The sequence below is a fragment of the Aedes albopictus genome, chromosome 3 (genome assembly GCF_035046485.1).
Source record: "Aedes albopictus strain Foshan chromosome 3, AalbF5, whole genome shotgun sequence".
NCBI lineage: Eukaryota > Metazoa > Arthropoda > Insecta > Diptera > Culicidae > Aedes > Aedes albopictus.
In genome coordinates, this window is record NC_085138.1 from 327,342,948 (window position 1) to 327,362,524 (window position 19,577).

The window sequence follows — 19,577 nt, forward strand, 5'->3', positions numbered from 1 at the left end:
CGCAAATCGTCCTCTACTACCCACCTTGATCGACCCACCTAGCTCGCTGCGCACCACGTCTTATTGTACCGGTCGGATGGCTCTCGCACCGTAACCTCCCGATTTCCACGGTGTGGACGATACTTGGTCCTATTAGCAGCTGACGCGGCTCGTGGTTGATTCGCCTTCTCCAAGTCCCGTCTTCCATCTGCACTCCGCCGTAGATGGTACTCAACACCTTCCGTTCGAAAACTCCAAGAGCGTGTAGGTCCTCTCCACGTAGAGTCCATGCTGAGTGCCCATAGAGGACTATCGGTCCAATCAGTGTTTTGTAGGTGGTTAGCTTCGTGTGATGGTGAACTTTGGTCGTAGAGTTCTGCGGTGTCCAATGTAAGCTCAATTTTCTGCCACGATGCGTCTCTGAATTTCTCTGCTGGTGTCGTTGTCAGCAGCGGTCACCAGTGAGCCCAACCGTAGATAGAGATTCAGGATGGCAAGCACGTTATATCCTCCCTAGAGCCCTTTGCCATCATGCACTTTTTCTTCAAAACATTAATGACTAATGCTATTCACCTGACTTCATTTTTCAGTCGGATGTACGTTTCCGTCATCGTCTCAAATTTGCGAGCTATATCAATATCATCGTGAAAATCGTACCACTAGTGTTTATCCCCTCCCTCTTTATTACACTCTCTAAATCAATGTTAAATAGCAAGCACAAAATACCATTACCTTGCCGTAACCATCTGCGAGATTCGGATGCACTCAAGAGTTTCCCTGGTATTCAATCTACGCACATCACTCGATCTATCGTCGTCTTGATCAATCATACCAGTTTATCCGGGAAACCGTATTCGTGCATAATCTGCCATAGTTGGTCTCGATCGATTGTATCATACGCCGATTTGAAATCGATGAACAGGAAACGTGAGTACACATTGTATTCACGGCATTTCTACGACACCTGGCGGATGGCGAACATCTGGTCCGTTGTAGTGCGTTCACCCATGAATCCAGCCTGATATTGTCTCGCATAAAATTTGAGATAGCTCCTTTTTAGGCAGTGCTCTGTAGTGTGATCGCGCGGTAGTTCTCGCAACCCAACAGTCCACATATCCTTTTTGTGAATAGAATACACGATACTTTCCATCCATTCCTCCTCCCTAATCTTGGTAATAGCTCAGTGTAGTGTTCTCACCAGTGCTTCTTCACCGTTTGTTGGATGCTCGCTTAGTAGTTGATCTACTCCAGCGGTTTTGTTGTTATTTCATCCGGTCGACCTCCTCTTCAATCCAGTGGTATCACCTAGGCTACTCCAAGTTCCTCTTTGAGTAATCAACTCTTGAGATCAAACTAAAAAAGGCGGAACTGGAAGCATTTCCTCATTTTTTTATGTTTTTGATTTTTTTTTATTAAATAATGAAGCAATATTTTCAAAATCGGTTTTCGTACACATGTAGAGTTTGGATCAAGGTATCTTCTGAATTTGTTTGAGGTGAAAAATGTTTCCGTTTTTACAGAAACCATTTTTTTGTGAAATTTGGTTCAAAAATGGTTTCTGCACAAACGAAAAACATTTCCCACGACAAAAAAAAAAATCAGAAGATACCTTGATCCATACTCTACATGTGTACGAAAACCGATTTTGAAAATATTGCTTCGTTATTTATTAAAAAATCAAAAACGAAAAAGTGAGGAAATGCTTCCAGTTTCGCCTTAAATCCCGTATGAGCGCACTCGCAAATGTAAGAAAGACTACCTATCTTTTTGTGCTTTCATACATGTAAGCAAATAGCTTCTCAGTGAAATTAGGAAAATTTCCGGCCTACTGGTTATAAGGAAATATTCTCCCACTTTTCCAGTTTTGACAATATCAAGTCTTTGATTTTTCCAATATGGATCGCTGCACGATTTTTTACTGGCATGCTTACTCTCACACGAAATTTGACCTTTGAGGGTGTCCTAGATTTACTTTCTGCTGATTGTTTTCGATATTGCTCCATATAGTTCTATTTTTTTATCTGTATTAACGAGATTTTTAGCCCTAGGCTAGTTCATCTCGGGACCCACGCTTTACTTCCCTTCCGGAGGAACAACTCACATTTTGCGAGTTTTTCGGGAGTGGGATTCGATCCCAGGTCCTCGGCGTGATAGTCACGTGCTTTAATCATCACACCAGATCCTCTCCACATGCACTTCTATGGAAAAATCCCCAGGAAATTCTTTCGAACAGTCTCTTACACATATTTTATTGAAAACTTTTTAGAACATCTTCATCGCATCAGAATTTCTTCCAGATTTTCCAGAGAAATTGTCGTTAAAGGACACTCCGCATATTTTTTTTTTTTCAAAAAAGTCCTCTCACAGAAAAAAATATGTAATTAAATTTCAGCGAGAAATCATGCACATAAAGAGAATGCTAGAGTTAGTGCCCTTTTACATGAGATATGAGATTTTTATTTGATCGTACATGAGATATAATGTAAATTTACATTACCATCGTGTAAATTTCCGCCAACCATCGCGTAAACCATCATGGACCCCAACCGGTTACACGACTATTAGCGGAAATTTACACTAACGTAACGTAATTTTACATGATATCTCATGTAAATATGCACTAACTCTAGCATTCCCTTCATGTGCATGATTTTTCGCTGAATTTTACATGATTTTTTTTCTGTGTAGATAAGTTTCTGTAGGTTTCCTAAAAAAATCTAATATAGATTTTTTTTAAAGAATCCGTACAAAAATTCTTTCAAGAAATCATCCACAGATTCTTCCAGAAATGCATTCAGCGTGGCTCCAGAAATTTCTCCAAGGATTACTTTAAAAAACTTCCACAAACTGTTGAAGAAACTCATATAAAGACTCTTTCAGAAATTCTTCCAGGGATTTGCTTAGAAATTAGCTTGAAGATTTCTTTAAACTTAATATTTTTTATCATGGATTCCAAGTCCATGGAAAACTTCTATGGATTTTTTTACATAATTAAGCCATAGATACCTTCGGAAATTACGCCAGGAATGCGGTCTTAAAATGTGCTAAGGCTTCTTACCAAAAAACTACTCCGGATTTTTTTTCAGAAATTCTCCCAAGAACTCTTTTAAACATTTTTCCAGTTCTTCCTTCAGTTATTCCTTCTCCAAGAATTCTTTAGGTAGATTTCAATCGACGCCATCTGAAACTCCACCAGAAATTTATATAGAAATTCTTCTGGCGCTTCCTTTAAACAGTACTCATCAGAAATTTCTGCAGGTATTCTCTTGTAATTTTCTACAGAAATATCTTTAGAAATTCTCTCAAAGATTGTTAAATAAATTCTTCTGCGGAATATTTTCCAAATATTCCTGTTGAAATTCCTTCAGTTATTTGTGCAGAAATTCCAACGGGGACTTGCTTAGGAATTACTCTGGGATTCCATTGAAATTTCCCATATGAATGTGTCCAGAAATTTCAACAAGGATTTATCCAGAAAATCCTACAGAAATTCTTCCAGATTACTTGCAGTATTACCTTCAGTGATTCCGGTAGGAATTCTTCCAGAGAATCCTGAAGGAGTTTATACTGAGGTTGTTTCAGGATTTCCCCCAGATATTTCTCGATGTATTATCTCCGAATTTTATCCTGCATTGTATCTAAGCATAACTCCAAAAAAAAATCCTTGAAATTTTTAACCTTCAACGATGCGTGTGGTGGAGGGTTGAGAAATTTATTGAATAAAATTTCCCACAAATTTCTACGGAATATTCTTTAGAAATACACATCTCAAGACTCTATGCGGACGCTTATCTATGCGTTTCTCTTGGTAATCAGGATTTTTTCCCTCCCCTCTAAATGCGTGACGTTATTTGTGTATAGCACCTTATTCTCTGAAAAAATATTAAAAACCTGTGGAGGAACTATGCAAGTAATTAAAAAAAAATGCTATAAAACCGCTGGGAGGGTTTTCTAAAAATAAAACAATGGAGGAAATTCTGAAGGAAGCTCTAAAAATCTCAAACAAAGGTTATGGTGGAATCCTCGAAGAAATCCTTCAATGAATTTTTAAGGGATCTCTGGAGGGTTTAATGAAAAATTCCTTGGAAGAACTCCTGGAGATACCTCTTAGGGAATTTCTTATACAATTTATCAAGGGATTTGTATACAAAAATTCCTTCCTAGACAAATTTCTAAAAGAAATCCTGCAGAAACAATGGAATGAACCTCGAGAAATTCTTTGAAGAGCCGCTGAAGACATAAACAATAGTTTTTGACGAATTCTTTGAATTAATACCTAAAAGAACTGGAGAACCCTCTGCAAGTATTCATAGAAAAAAAATCCCAAGAAATTTCGTAGAATAGATTCCCGAGTAATTCTGCAGAATTTTTTGAGAGAATCGTTGAAAAAATCACCGAAAGTATACAATTACACAGCGTAACATTTTTTTGTCTCAAGAGCAAACCTATGTGTCTCCGAAGGATTTTGGGCCGCTGAATCCGAATCCGGGCTCAGATTTGCTCCAACACGTCACAATTTTGAGCTATACCTCAATTTATAGGGCAAAATATGCGATTTTGGGCTTTTTTGACTGCAAGCCATTAAGCAAGGAAATATATTTTTTTAAGAATCAAAGGATAAATTGGTCAATTAACATCTAAATTAACGACTCATGCAAAATATTTCGTTTTACCAAATCAAATTTGATAGATTTAAGCATTTTATGTTAGTATGAAAACTTGCATGCAACTTTTGGAGGATGACTTGTATGGGAAATATCGTACCCAACATAAATCGCTTAAAACTATCAAATTCGATTGAGTAAAATGAAATATTTTGCATGAGTCGTTAATTTAGATGTTAATTGACCAATTAACCTTTTGATTGCTTAAAAAAATATTTCCTTGCTTAATGGCTTGCAGTCAAAAAAGGCCAAAATCGCATATTTGGCCCTATAAATTGAGGTATAGCTCAAAATTGTGACGTGTTAGAGCAAATCTGAGCCCGGATTCGGATTCAGCGGCCCAAAATCCTTCGGAGACACATAAGTTTGCTCTTGATACAGACAAAAGGTTAATTTTTGTTACGCTGTGTTATTGGAGAAACTTCTAGAAGAATCACTTGAACATTTTTTAGAGAAATTCCCAAATGATACCTGACGAAACTCTAGAGAAATTCAAGCATTAATTTCTGAAAAAGTTTCTGGAAGAATCTGACCCCTTGCTCCCGTGCATAAGGGAGGGGGGGGGGGGGCTTGGATGTTAAACCCTTTCCATTATCGGTGTTACATACACTAGGCGCCCGTCCGCCTTTTGCCGAAATTAGGAAAAACCCCTCCCTTGGCGCTATTTCTGTGCACGGGCCTGCACTAGAGGAATTTCCGAAAAAAAATTCCAAAAAATTGTGAAAAAACATTTTTTTCTGGAATTGCATTTTTTTAGAAACGTTTAGAGAAATTCTTGCAGAATCTGCTAAAGAAATTCCTAGAAGAATTTTTTGAGAATTTTTGGAGAAATCCTAAAGAAAAACTCTAGAAAAACTAGAGAAAATTTGAAATAACAGCACTGTTTCAATCTCATGGAGATCAGAGGCCGGGAGTCTTTCATCCTCCGCACGTATTCATAAATCTGTTACCATGCCACCTCCGGTGCCTGCAACGTCGCGATTATGGTGCTCATCGTAGCCTCTGCGCTAGTTATTCAGCTTCTAGTAGAACTTCCGTGCAGGGATGGGAAATGTCATAAAAATGCCATTTCCTTATTTGCTAATTTCACTGCACCTATCCATATCTAATCAGCATTATGGATTGGTGATGCATACAAACAGAAATTTACACCAGAAGTGGTGTAAATAAAAAAATGTCATGATATGTAGTTAAAGAAACGGCCTTTTAATCTCAACATGCACATCCTTGTGTTGACCAGCTGCCACTCAATCACACGTTGTCTCAGCTTGCCCAACACTGTGAATCCTTAAAGAATCGATTCGCAAAACCGAATGAGTGGACCATGACTCTTTTCAAATGAGTTACGTTTCTCTGATGTTAATATCAATTCCAACGAGTCACAAGGCTTGGTTGAGCATTAAATGATGAATCAACGAAGAGTATCGCAGTCTTTGCCGTTGCGCATTCATTCATTCTTATATTGTGTGACCATATCGCAAATGTGATTCGATTCTTTGGTGCTAAGTCTGTGTACAAATCTTGCATTTTTGTACGTCTTTGCTTAGGCATTTGTGCATACTGTCCGCACCATGGAAGCGGCTTTTCTTGAAAACTATATAGAACTATACGAAAACGAGTCGGCACACATCGAAAATGATCATTTTCTTCTAATCTCGCAAATGAGTTACACCCGATTCTTTTTTTTTTTTTTTGCGTGGGTCTTTTTTGCTATAACTCATTCAATTTTGAACCAATTGAACCAATTGACCTGGATAGTACCAACCGGGCCTATATGTGTATAAAATTTCATGAAAATCGGTTCGAATTTGACTGAGTTATGGCAAAAACCGACCCGTGCAAAAAAATAATTGGGTGTCAGTCAAAAGAGTCGACTCTTTTTTTAGAGTGAATCAGAAGTGATTCACTCTCAAAATTGAACCAGTTTTCCCATTTCTAGTTCCCAGTACATTGATGGTGCCACATCTTCGGTAGAAGATAGCCGCTCGATACCCGCTTTTCTACACATTCTAAGCAGCCCAACAAAGTTCCTGCAGCGCCACGATGTCGAGGTTGCGCGGACAATTCGTCGTAGATTATCCTGTTACATCCTGCGAAAGCAAGCTATGCACTTGCAATTCCAGGTTCCAAGTTTCCAATCGTAGTCTTTTTTTTTGTTATTGCTGTTTATGTGGGTTATAGTTTTTGAATAATTACGTCGGTTACAAATAGACAACTATATTTTTAATATGTTCTGTAAAACTATAATCACTAAGCTTTATTTGAAGTAGTTTCTGATAATGAATACAATGAATTAAAAATACATCCAACTGCCTAGTAACGAAGTTTAGATTTCAGCGATTTGCTGTACTTTAGTATGGGATGGTATTATTTTTAGTGGTATGGTAATGTTGGAGCTGATAGTAAATGTTACATGTTTTAAAAATTTCCGACGTGTAGCAATATTGTAATCACATATGATTATTTTCACAGACGAGTCGTTCTCAAAGAAATCGACAGCATTGATGACGGCATTGGACTTCCAGATTGGCAACTGACGCTCTTTTTATGTCTGTCATGGTCCATCGTACTGCTGATCCTGATCAAAGGTAATTCTGCAACTTTTCACAGTTTAAAATAGCAGCTAACCGTTCTCAATGTTCACCAACAGGTGTCCGAAGTGCTGGAAAGGTATCCTACTTCTTGGCTCTATTCCCGTACCTAGTCATGGGTATCCTGCTAGTCCGTGCCTGCACACTGCCCGGCGCCATCGACGGCATCGTGTACTTCCTCAAGCCCCAGTGGGACAAGATCTTGGATCCGAAGGTTTGGTACGCAGCCGTTACGCAGTGTTTCTTCTCGTTGTCGATCTGCTTCGGTAACATTATCATGTACTCGTCGTATAATAAATTCCGCCATAATGTTCATCGGGATGCTACGATCGTGACCACAATCGATACATTCACTTCGCTGTTGGCCGGATGTACGATTTTTGGGATCCTGGGACATTTGGCGCACGTCGTTGGCAGCAAGGATGTTGGATCGGTGGTGAAATCAGGAGCTGGATTGGCATTCATTTCCTATCCAGAAGCGATAGCGAAATTTGACGTTGTGCCGCAAGCGTTCTCGGTACTGTTCTTCTTGATGTTGTTTGTACTGGGGATTGGAAGCAATGTAGCAATGACGTCTTGTGTGATGACTGTGATCCGGGATCAGTTTCCGAAAGTGAAGAATTGGCATGCAGCTACAGTGATCGCACTTTGTGGAGTGGGTTTGGGAAGCATCTACGTAACTCCGGGCGGTCAGTACATCTTGACATTGGTTGATCACTTTGGAGCGTCATTTATTGCGTTGGTGCTGGCGATTGCTGAGCTGATCACTATCGGCTGGATCTACGGAGTGGATAGGCTGTGCAAGGATGTGGAATTCATGCTGGGTGTACGTCCAAATTTGTACTGGCGACTGTGTTGGAAGTGGATCACTCCCTTGATGATGGCAGCCATCTTGATTTACAATTTGGTAACGTTGGAGCCATTGACTTATCAAGGTTATGTCTATCCAACGATCGCCTATGGTGAGTTTCAACATCGAGTGGTATAGAGTTCGGACCTTCTTCAAAACTATATATTTCAGATTTCGGATGGTCCATTGCTGCATTTGGACTTCTACAGTTGCCGATTTGGGGGACTTATGCTATTTTAAAACAGGATGGCAAGAACTGGACAGAAGTAAGTTTTGAACTAGACCTGTTTATACAATAAATAATCTTGATTTCTTCAACATTACAGAAACTGATGAACGCATTCCGGCCGTCGAAAAATTGGGGACCGATTGATGCTAACCTGAACCAAGAGTACAAAAAATTCATCAATGAAGACTGATGAACCGATGATAGGTCACAACGTGCTGCCAACGAAGAAGTTATGGAACAACCAGCTCAACAAAGCTGATAATTTTCCCAAGTGCTACAAAAGTATTACTGAATATGATTTGTGATATACATATGAAAACTCGTGTATTATAATGTAATATAATTTATTTTACTTTTTACGACATAAAACAATAAAAGAGATAATTTCTTATCACAAAATCCCTATGAGTTACGTTTAGTGCACTGGATTGAACTGTGAAGGCACATCCTGTTAGAACAGTTAAATGCGATTTTTTTTTCATATTAGGCTTTGGTCTTACGACCCGGATTGCCCTCAATCTTGCTGGCGGCCCCATCGCAAGCCACGAAAATCAAACGACCATTTTTGGGATCTACTCTGGTCACCGGAAGAGACTGATCTTTGTCCACCAGGATTTTCTTCAAAATATCCGCCTTCGACTCGCCCTGTGAACCAAACAGACAAACCTTCGCGTTGTTGATCAACGGATAGGTCATCGTCACACGCTTCGGCGGGGGTTTCGGGGAATTCTCGATCGGTGCAATCAGCTTTTCTTTTTCCTCCAACAGCGGATGTCCGGGGAACAGTGAAGCCGTGTGCCCATCGGGACCAATTCCCAAAATCAACAAATCAAAGGATGGGATCTCCTTGGAGTTTTCTAAGCCGAAGGCCTTCCGGATGGTTTTATCATAATCTGCAGCAGCCTCAACCGGTTCTAGACTGCAGTTAACCGGATAGAAAACCGATTTGGGAAAACCCGGATGACAATCGAGCAGATCTCGCTTGTAGACACCGTACGTCGATTCCTTGTCATCTTCCGGAACAATCCGTTCGTCACAGAGGAATATCTGCCATTTGCTGAAATCCGAACGCAAGTCATGCATACCCTCCGATAGCACATTCGCAATCGAGCCCCCTAAAACAACGTCCGGTTAAAATATCAATCATAAGAAACATCGAACGCACTCACCTGAAACTCCAACCCGAAAGACGTCCTGCTTCTTGAGCGTTTCATTAGCAGTCATTTCCAACAGACCGAGAATTTCATCGCAGATTGCGTCGCCGACCCGGTAGAAATCCAAACTGGCAGACATTTTCCAACGATTCGGAAGAGTTCTGAGGGAACAGAAGTAAATTACACTTGCAGCTACGCAACGAGAGGTCAAACTGGCGGCTAACGAAGAAATTATAACAAAAACACGAATGACCGTGGAACGGACTCTGAGTAAGGAATGATGTCAGTCTTTTCCGATATTTATGCACTCTGCGTCAGTGATGTTTTGATCGCTTCAAACATTCAAATCGATGGCGTTGCTTGTCACGATACAAGGCTAATAAAAATAAGGTTGCTGATGGTGGAAAAAAATATTGAAAGCAATATTTCGTTCAATATTGCGTTCAAACTTGCAAGCAAATAATACACGGAATTTTTAAGTTGATTATTACAAGACATAGGGTAAATGTTATCAATAGTGGTGCTATTAGTAGCTCCTTGTAGAAAAATATTTGAATAAAATTGATAATACCACAAAATAAAAAGTCTGAAAACGTTAATCGTTAGTTTTTCACTTAAATTTGCTAGGAAAAATTTAAAAACCATTGTTTATTTCGGTTTTTGCAATTAAATCACTTGCACCAACTATAGGTACACGGTTCCTATTATGGAGGTAAAATTTAACTTCGGTTCCTATAGTGGCGCATCCCATTGAATTCTTATGGGACCCACCACTATAGGAACACTACCACCACTATAAGTGCAAAGGAGCCAAAAATTTAAGGAAAATAATTGTTTTAAATAGGTTTTTCGGCAAATCCTGAACACAAAACTAAATTAATGTTATTAATTAGTTATGATGCATCTATTAAAAATGTCATTTGCAAGCTTTTTGTTCGAAATAGTGCCAAATTGGCACTAACACCACTATTGGTACTACCTCCACTAAGGGAGCTTTTACCCTATCTCTACCACGATATTAATTAATGAATTTTGAAAAAAATCTGCCCATTATGTGACCGGTGTAAAAAAACCAAAAAGATTGTCGGACACATACCTAACGGATAAATTAACGAAATTATGTTGAACTTTGTTGTATGTGTAACAATTGGGAAAACGGGATCGACGGGTCAAGTTCTTACTTCTTACATATACATCTCGTCAAGTCGATAGTCTAAACAGTACTGCTTTATTGATTATGTTCTATTTACAATTTGGTGTAAGTTTCTCTTTTCTCTCTACTCTCATTTGTAACACTCACTCTCATGTACGATCGTTGCTTTAACCCTCGAGTGGACACTACAGTCCTTTCCCCTTAAGTTTGTTAATAAAGTTTGTTTAATATTAACACTAATTTTCATAATTATGCATTTTACTTAATTATGAATTCGTTCGAACTTTCAGTACGAAATGATTAATCGGAAATGTCAATAAACATTATTTGCATCTACATATACAATAGTACTGGAATCGTATTTCATAATTGTTTCATTGGTAGAAAAGAACTAAATAATATCGTTTGTAGCTCAGACTCAAAACTGTATATCATTCCATGCTTGTTATAAATCCAATCCTCTTTTCTTCTGCAGTTTCGTTTCACATCTTTACATTGTACATTCTCTCCACATATAGGGTACAATATACCACTTTCTACAACTAATTTTTCAGTATGTGCCTCTTTTTTTTTAGGACGAGGAGAAGCAAAAACTTGCTGTTTCGCAAAATATGCTCGTTGTGTATACAAAATAAAAGTAGAATCGGTGAGAAGCACTCGAGCAATGCATTTTTTTTTAAACACAAAATAACTAAACATAAAATCAAAACACAATACATTTTTGCACTAACACTCAGGCAAGGGAACGTTCAAAAATTACGTCCAACATTTGGGGGAGGGGGGGGGTTCTACAAAAGTGTGACACTACGTGTATTAGGTATAGGGAAAATGCGTGACAGAGGGGGGAGGGGGGTCTAGAAATCCCAAAAATTGATGGACGTAATATTTGAATCTTCCCCTGCTGCATATGCACTCCGCTGCTGATCAGTTAACGCTCCTTCCGATCTTGAGTCCCAGCGCTCGCACCACTCAAAGCTTCGCGAGATCTTGAAGCACCCGAAGATAATCATCGCATTTGGTCGAACGTTGTCATCGTCGTCGTCGTCGTCGTGTTTGTGCTTTGAGCACGGTTTACTCATGCTCACCTCACCATGAGCAAATGGCGCATATAAAGAGCATTGAAGGCAAAATCCATTACTGGACAAAAAATAAAGAATCATTTGCGATTCAAAATGGCCGAGCTCAAAAGCAATATGGCATTATTAAAATATGCAATAAAACATGTGGTGTTTAACTAAACACTCAAATCGAAACAAAAATGCTGCCAGGGAAAAAAATTGTTTTTTAAAATCAACCACCTGAGCATCATCACAAAATATAGCGAGAAAAAAAAAACAACCACAAAAGGATGCCATCGTGCAAAATACGGTTTACCCGTATAGAACAGTGTAAAACAAATGGGTAGCACAAAAATACGCGGATAAAATAACACAAAATACTTTCACTAAAAAAACACAAAAGATACACGCGCAACTTTCACAAAATTAAAACTTTGGCTGCCTAAAAATCTCTGTTCAAATTTTTGCCATAGGTAAAAAAACAAAACCGTTGCTCACGAACAAAATACTGCACAAACTAAATAAAGCACACTTCTCAAACGAACAAAAAAAAACGAGGACTTGGTGGCCAGGCCATCATTTTGATGGCAAGTTTCTATCCTCGTACGCCACTGTAACAATTGGGAAAACGGGATCGACGGGTCAAGTTCTTTCTTCTTACATATACATCTCGTCAAGTCGATAGTCTAAACAGTACTGCTTTATTGATTACGTTCTATTTACAATTTGGTGTAAGTTTCTCTTTTCTCTCTACTCTCATTTGTAACACTCACTCTCATGTACGATCGTTGCTTTAACCCTCGAGTGGACACTACAGTATGGTAACGGAGCAATTAGCAAATATTGAAAACTTTAGTACTCTTATTCCAATTACTTGCTTACTGTTTGGGAAAGAACTCCTATTCAAGCGGAGGTTAAATTAGAAAAGACATGAAAACTTCCACTGCGTAATCGTTTCCGTTACGAGGATAAGAAAAGGTGTAATGATACGACACCTACTTTACCATAGGGGACGCCAGTGGTGTGCTCAAGTGCTTTGAGCAAGGACATAAGACGTGGGCGATTGGAGACCCCTATAGGAGCAGGCTCTGCAGAAAGTATGAAGTGGAGGACCAAATTACCTGAGAGTGCAACTCGGCACCAAAATACTTGATTTGCACGGCGAACAAGGGTCACACGACGGGAGGGCCTAAATGTCCAGGCACGCGAGGAGTTTGAACTAACCGATGATAATGCATAATAAACCTGAACCACTGTGCAGCGGCACAGTCAGTCACGGAGTCTAGTATGTACAGAAATCGCCCTATTATCGGACCCACACCGCATCGCTCCCGATAACGGAAACTGGGTAGTGGGTAGGCTAAGCTGACGGCGATCTGTAAAACTGGTCATTTTCCAGTTCAGGAAATCATTTCCACGTCGCACGAAGGCTTCGCAATAGCGAATACCAATGGGGCGTACTACTGCAGTGGTTATGTCCCTCCCTGGTGGCCGATTGACCAGTTCTCGTGTATGGTAGATTCGCTATCAAGCGCACTAGTAGAAAAAGACCGATATAGCCATAAAATCATCAAGTTTTTAATAGAACACGGTCAATAAATCAGAATATGCCGGCTGTTGGAGTCCGTATGAAGTTGATCATCAATATTAACTTCTTTTCTCGATCAGCCTACATAGCTGTGTAGTGTCGGTAGCGATTGTCTCAACTGGCTAAGAATAACACTACGGACCGCCTGTTCCGGTGGTAAGAATCCACCAACAGGTGACCCCTAATTCATGGTGTGATGCGGCTTTATGCTTACCGTGCCTAGGAATGAATGGCTAGGGGGGTCTAATAAAAACCTAACCGCTAACGGAGCCTGTGGAGTACCAGGGCGCCCTCCACAGTATGTAGCCCCTACGGCGCTAACCGGAGCAATGGTGCAGTGGACGTTGTGTTTCTCCGAGACAATCAGCTGCCCTTCTTTAGTCTCACTTGAGGCTAAATAAGGGCGGGATTATGAAGATGTTGTTAATTAGTTTAAATTTTCACCTATATGGTTTCGCATTATGCGATTTACACAGTGTATTCTATGTATCCTCGCCTTTGGCGTTTTCCAATCGATACCGATTTGGTTTTATTGTTGTTGTTCTTTGTTGTGCTGTTGTTGCGAAGAGTTTAATCTTACCTAGTTTGGGTAGTGGCTACGGTTAGGATAGCTCAGATCAATCTTCAGCATAAAAGAACCGCATCGATCCATCTTTGCAGACTTATGCAAAATGGTACAGCCCAAGTGGTTTTGGTACAAGAACCTTACTTTCGTAAGGAAAATTTCTATCTACGATCGGTTGCGAAAATTTCTATCTATCGGTTGCGTCTACATTTTGCGCATTGCAATTGAAATTTGTATGGAATTTTGTATGGGAAAATACACTCTTTTGTATTTTTGACCATAAGTTCAAAAGGTTGGTCTGAAACTTTTTAACGATAGTGTTAATGCCTAGGATGTGCTGAAAAACTTTGTCGAAGACCGCGAAGCGATCCGAAGCTTTTAGAAAAAGTTATGTTCAACAAACTACATGCATCTGTTTAAGTTTTAACATGTAAAGGAATAACAATAGCAACAAAATCATGCTGTTTGGGCAAGCAATGCCAACGCTATAATTTTTTTTCATAAGCACCAGATCACTTCGCGGTCTTTGGCAAAGTTTTTCAAGACACCTTAGGCTATGTTTTAAAATTATGGGTTACATCAGACATAGGCGAAACTACCGGAGGTGCCGCGGTTGCCAGGCACCCCCTAGAATTTGAATGCATTGCTATGAGATATGGGGCGATGAATGATGAATGGGTGAACTCATGAATATTTCTATGTAGTGCACCCCCTGCACGCAGAAAAATGGCGCTTGTTTAAAACAATAAAACGCATGGTTGATTTTCAAACTGAGAATTTACTTATTCCAAAGTTATATTTAATTGTTTTCATTTAGAGTTTATCGATAAAAACAACCGATTACCATCATTTCATATAATGTCAAAAATTTCATTTGTTTCAACAAAATAAAAACCATAAACATGGTCCGAAAGCACTCACACACATATAAAATGCTTACCCCAACATCGCCACAACGAAGAAGGTGCAGCAAATCCATCACGCCAACTTCCAAGTGCAGCTTTGGTCGTGATGGATAACGCGCTGGTACTCACGACAGCATCCACAAAAAGCTGATCGGCTTCGCCTTTTTTGTCTTTTTTTAGTCGTTCTCCTCTCCATCCGCTCACCGACGGTCTAAAAATAGATTTCCGAGCTGCCGCAGGAGCTGCCGTCACCAACACAATCACATTCCGGCTTTGTTAGTCACAAAAGTGCAGCCGTTTAAAACAATCTGTTATTTTATGTTGAAACTACCAAATCTGTGTTTGTTCTAACAAACTGTGAAAAATTTCGTCAAATGAAAACATTTGTATTATCAAACAATGCAACAGTTCAGTTTAAACTAGAAATCAATTTGTCGCTATAGTAAACTGAAAAATCGGTTGATTTGAACTAGAATTCAATTATGTTTACAATTTATTTTTCTGCGTGTGACAAAAAATCGTAGTTTCGCCCATGACATCAGGGCTGCCCAACCTTTTTCACGTGTTTCATACATTTTTGGCCCATGCGATTGTAAAAATGGTCAGATATTAGATCTTTTAGCATCAAATGGAAGCCTGGTGTTAGGGCTTATGGATACATGTGTTGAAATTCAAATTTAACTTATCCACTTAGCTACTGTGGCAATTCGGTCGAAAAACTCATCCGGCCCGCGGGCCGGACTGATTTTTGTGCTCAACTACACCGGTAGCTAAACATTGTCAACAAATTCTAGTTTTTCCGCCTGGATGAGTTAGATATAACACTCAGCTTTCATTTGAAGCCAAAATATTCCATGTTTGACTTGTTTTGCGAACGTACCGATGGACAATGTCTGAAACATGCGAAAAAGGTTGGGCAGCCCTGGGTTACATGGTTTTAGAATAATTCGAGCTATAAGAGAAATGCAAAAAAGTATGTTTTTCTATGTAAAATCCCATACAAACTTCAAACGCGATGCGCAAAACGTAGACATAACCGATCGTGCCCAAATTTTGCACAGTTATTTGGGTCCTGAAGTGAGACCTAAAAAGCTTTGATCTGTTGAGATTTCATTAAATTTTTCATTTTCCCATATAACGGATGACCCACTCTAATGTATATGCTATCACAATTGGGTTCTTTAGGGGTACCCGGATTATTTCATTATCGGATTCTCCGCCCCAAAATTAGTCTAAATCCAAAATTTCATAATTTTTGGAGTCCAGGAACTATTTTTAAAATGCATTTAAAGTTTGTATGGGGAAATGGGAAAAGTTCGGGTCGAACTGTCATTTTAGCGATTGAACTGTCATTTCGTCCCCTTAATGCTAGAACTAGGTAACTGGTTTTGCGAAATCGCGAGCAATTTGTGTACATCTGAACGTTCACCACAATAAAAAAAAGTTTGTCGATTGAAACTACAAAAACACATAATGATCCTTCATTTAAGACCAACAAAGTGTTTGTTTTAGCAGGATAAGTGTTACCAGCCATTTTTACCCGTGCTTTCCAAAACGAGTTACCTAGTTCTAGCATTAAGGGGGCGATTTTATCCACGAAAGTTAAAACTGTTTTGTTAATTTGACCTTCAAAACAAAGGTATTGGAATCCAATAAATTGACGTAATACTCAGAAAAATGAGCTTTTTCGCTTAGGCTATAGAAAATAGCTTTATTTTATTCATTAAACAACCCAATTGATGTATCTGATGGAAACCGCAACAAAAAATACGTCTATTCAGTGCTTGAATTTGAGTGAATATGAATGGTACGATCAGTCATCAGCACCAACCATCACTACGAACGAACGCGCACAGGGAGCAAAGAGAAACCGAACCAAAAGCGACCACTATTCCTCATCGGTCGGTTGGCTGGTGAAGCATACTGACTGGTAGTAACCATTATTTCTCGCTTGTTGCGGCGAGGCTGAAGATGCGTAAATGATTCAGTGGATTTAGTTTTTGCTCAAAACTTGTAAAAATAATCAATTTATCGATATGAAAATGATGGACGTGACTATTTTAATCGATTTAATTCGAGTTTATGTCATTTGCACTGTAATAACGAGATAAAAATCAAGTATATTCATTGCCGTATACACCGGCGAAGAGAGAGATTCATAGAGCCGCACGGCGCTGAATCGTCGTCCCTCACTCTCCCTCATATTTTTTATTGCTCCCGCTCCCACTTGCTTCTAAAGCATGTTAGCCAATGAAGGCATATTGCTACCGCTTTGGGTTGAAAAGCGCCGGTCAACGAAGAACAAATCAGTAACAAATTTTGAAAACGACGTATAATCAATGCTACACCATTGATTATACGTCGTTTTCAAAATTTGTTACTGAAATTTTGATTCGTCTGAGGTAAAACGCTTCAATTTGCAAGCGCTGCGTCTATTGTTCGGTTTATTTACCGCATGATGAACCATCCCAATAGAGTTAATAAACTATAGAGGACGAATGTCGCTGCTGTTCCCTTTGTTCTCGTTCGAAAACATCTCGGGTATCTATCTGTCAAACTGCATACTTTTTCGCTTTGACACTTACAGGGGATAGACAAAATGATCGGGACAGGCAAAATTATCACTTTCCAAAAAATGTTCAACTAGCTGTAACTTTTCGAAAAGTGCATCAAATATTCTCAATTTTTTACTGTAAGTTCTTCAACTAGTTGTGTATCAGTGGACAAAATTTGAAAAAGATCGGACAACTCTTCATGAAGTTATAAAGATTTTTGAAAAAGATAAAATTATCCGATAGCCAACTTTGAGCTGTTATATCTCCGGATTCAATGAACCGATTGCAATGAAATTTTAACAATTCATGACTTATATAATGAACTCTGGAAAACATTTGACTTAACTTGAAATTTTTAACAAGCGAAAAAGTTATAGCGATTTTATTTTTTTTCACGATTTTTTAGTAAATTGGTCTATTTTTAATATGCATCCCATTACTTTTTCAACTTATTGGCGGCTATGTTGTTACTTTCCTTGAAAACGCATTTATATATAAGTCAATTAGAGGGAAACTAAATGAACTATAATTTGCATCTTGAAATTTGAAACGATGTTGATGTTTTGGATAATTTGGTGTTTTATTAGAAAAATAATCTAATCGTTATAATTTTCTTCCGTGTTAAAAATATTAAGTTAACTCAATGGTTTTTCATAGCTCATTATATAAGTCATAAATGGTCAAAATTTCATTCCATTCGGTTCATTGAATCCGGAGATATAACAGCTCAAAGTTGGCTATCGGATAATTTTACCTTTTTCAAAAATCTTTATGACTTCGTGAAGAATTGTCCGATCTTTTCCAAATTTTGTCCACTGATACACAACTAGTTGAAGAACTTGCAGTAAAAATTTGAGAATATTTGATGCACTTTTCGAAAAGTTACAGCTAATTGAACATTTTTTGAAAAATGAAAGTTTTACCTGTCCCGATAATTTTGTCTATCCCCTGTATATACCTCCCTATCTTCGCCAGCAAGAGATGTTTCGGCGGCGACGCCAGCGACATTCTCCCTCTATAGTTTATTACCTCTATTACCATCCCCTACAGATGCTTTCAAACAAGTCATCGCATACTGTACTTCAAAAGGCCTTCCGCTAATTGTTGGCAGTGATGCTAATGCTCACCATATCATCTGGGGTAGCTCAGACATTAACTTGAGAGGCTCCAGTTTGATGGAGTACTTAAGTAGTACAGATCTTGCATTACTTAACATAGGCAACCGCCCAACCTTCATGGTATCTGCTAGAGAGGAAGTGTTAGATATAACGCTTTGCTCTAGCAGAATTAGTCACGAGCAGGGAATGAAATTATCGATCACGATCGCGATAGTTGAAAACTCTCCCACACGCATTATCGGCGAAAAAAGACGTGCGATAAATTCAGACCCGGGTTTCTCCCGAGAATGTGTTTTCGCTCGTTCCGCAGCGCCGAAAATCGATTATCATCAGCAATGAAAAGTTGACTGGTTTGCTTTCTTCTCTTTGTTCGCCTTTCCGTAGTCCCGTCGTTACCGGCTGTAGCTTTTATGTATAAAATTCCTATCCTCTTTCGAGCAGCTTGTGTGGTCGAGTGGTTATGGTGCGCGCTCATACACATTTTTGTGGAGGGTCTAGGTTCGAATCCCGTTAGTGGCAAATTTTTGTTATTTGCCTTCTGATAATTATCGCGATAACTTTGCAGGCGATAAAGTTGGATAGCGAAAATGAAAAGAGCGATTTCCAGTTTTCGGGTATCTTTGATCGGGGACAAACAGCAACGACCGATAAACATTTCTCACAGGAAAAGTAAAAACAGAAAAAATCGGTTGCTCGAAAAACGCCGTTTTTCGTCTCAATTTGCTGATAATTTCATTCCCTGGTCACGAGCTGACCAATTGGCATGTGTCAGATGAAGAATCTTTATCTGACCATCGCTATATCTTTTTTGAACATTTAAATGTTACTTCGCAAACATTGCGTTTCAGGAATCCTCGGTCAACGGGATCTTTTTACTGATTTGGTTGCAACCAAATTTCATGGATACTCACCATCCATTGACACTCCAAGTGATTTAGATGATGCCGTTGATACTACAACGACCTTCATCATGGAAGCTTTTGAAGAAACATGCCCTCTACGGTCTGTGAAGATCACAAGAGGAACCCCTTGGTGGAACTCTGATCTGGCGAAACTCAGGAAACAATGTAGAAAGAGTTGGAACAGACGACGTTGGTGTAGCTTAGCCGCCAGAAAAGAATACCAGCTTTCCTTTGAACTGGCATAGGAGAAATTCTTCAAACTGGGT

General features: G+C 39.1%; 2 protein-coding genes across 3 annotated transcripts in view; one reads left to right on the plus strand and one right to left on the minus strand.

The window, feature by feature from the left end:
* The window catches only part of LOC109426939 (sodium-dependent nutrient amino acid transporter 1), a 55,438-nt gene extending 46,726 nt beyond the window's left edge, over window positions 1–8,712 (plus strand). For both annotated transcript variants that reach the window (XM_029865294.2, XM_029865295.2), the window contains exons 5-8: window positions 7,116–7,231; window positions 7,294–8,196; window positions 8,256–8,350; window positions 8,411–8,712. In XM_029865294.2, coding sequence (XP_029721154.2) covers window positions 7,116–7,231; window positions 7,294–8,196; window positions 8,256–8,350; window positions 8,411–8,503 — 1,207 coding nt within the window. In that variant the 3' untranslated portion in view covers window positions 8,504–8,712. The remainder of the gene's footprint in view (window positions 1–7,115; window positions 7,232–7,293; window positions 8,197–8,255; window positions 8,351–8,410) is intronic.
* On the minus strand, window positions 8,641–9,792 carry LOC109623344 (6-phosphogluconolactonase). Its single transcript, XM_020077886.3, has 2 exons — window positions 9,483–9,792; window positions 8,641–9,428 (listed from the first exon to the last, which is right to left on the minus strand). The coding sequence occupies exons 1-2, from the start codon at window positions 9,604–9,606 to the stop codon at window positions 8,797–8,799; spliced, it is 756 nt and encodes a 251-aa protein (XP_019933445.3). The 5' UTR covers window positions 9,607–9,792; the 3' UTR covers window positions 8,641–8,796.
* Between the last annotated feature and the right edge of the window lie 9,785 nt (window positions 9,793–19,577).

What these genes read in the sequence shown, in the direction of transcription:
- LOC109623344 (XM_020077886.3), bottom strand. Translation starts at nt 9,606, where the DNA reads ATGTCTGCCAGTTTGGATTTCTACCGGGTCGGCGACGCAATCTGCGAT. An exon ending in CTTTCGGGTTGGAGTTTCAG is followed by an intron (nt 9,429 to 9,482) that starts GTGAGTGCGTTC and finishes ACGTTGTTTTAG; the next exon opens with GGGGCTCGATTGCGAATGTG.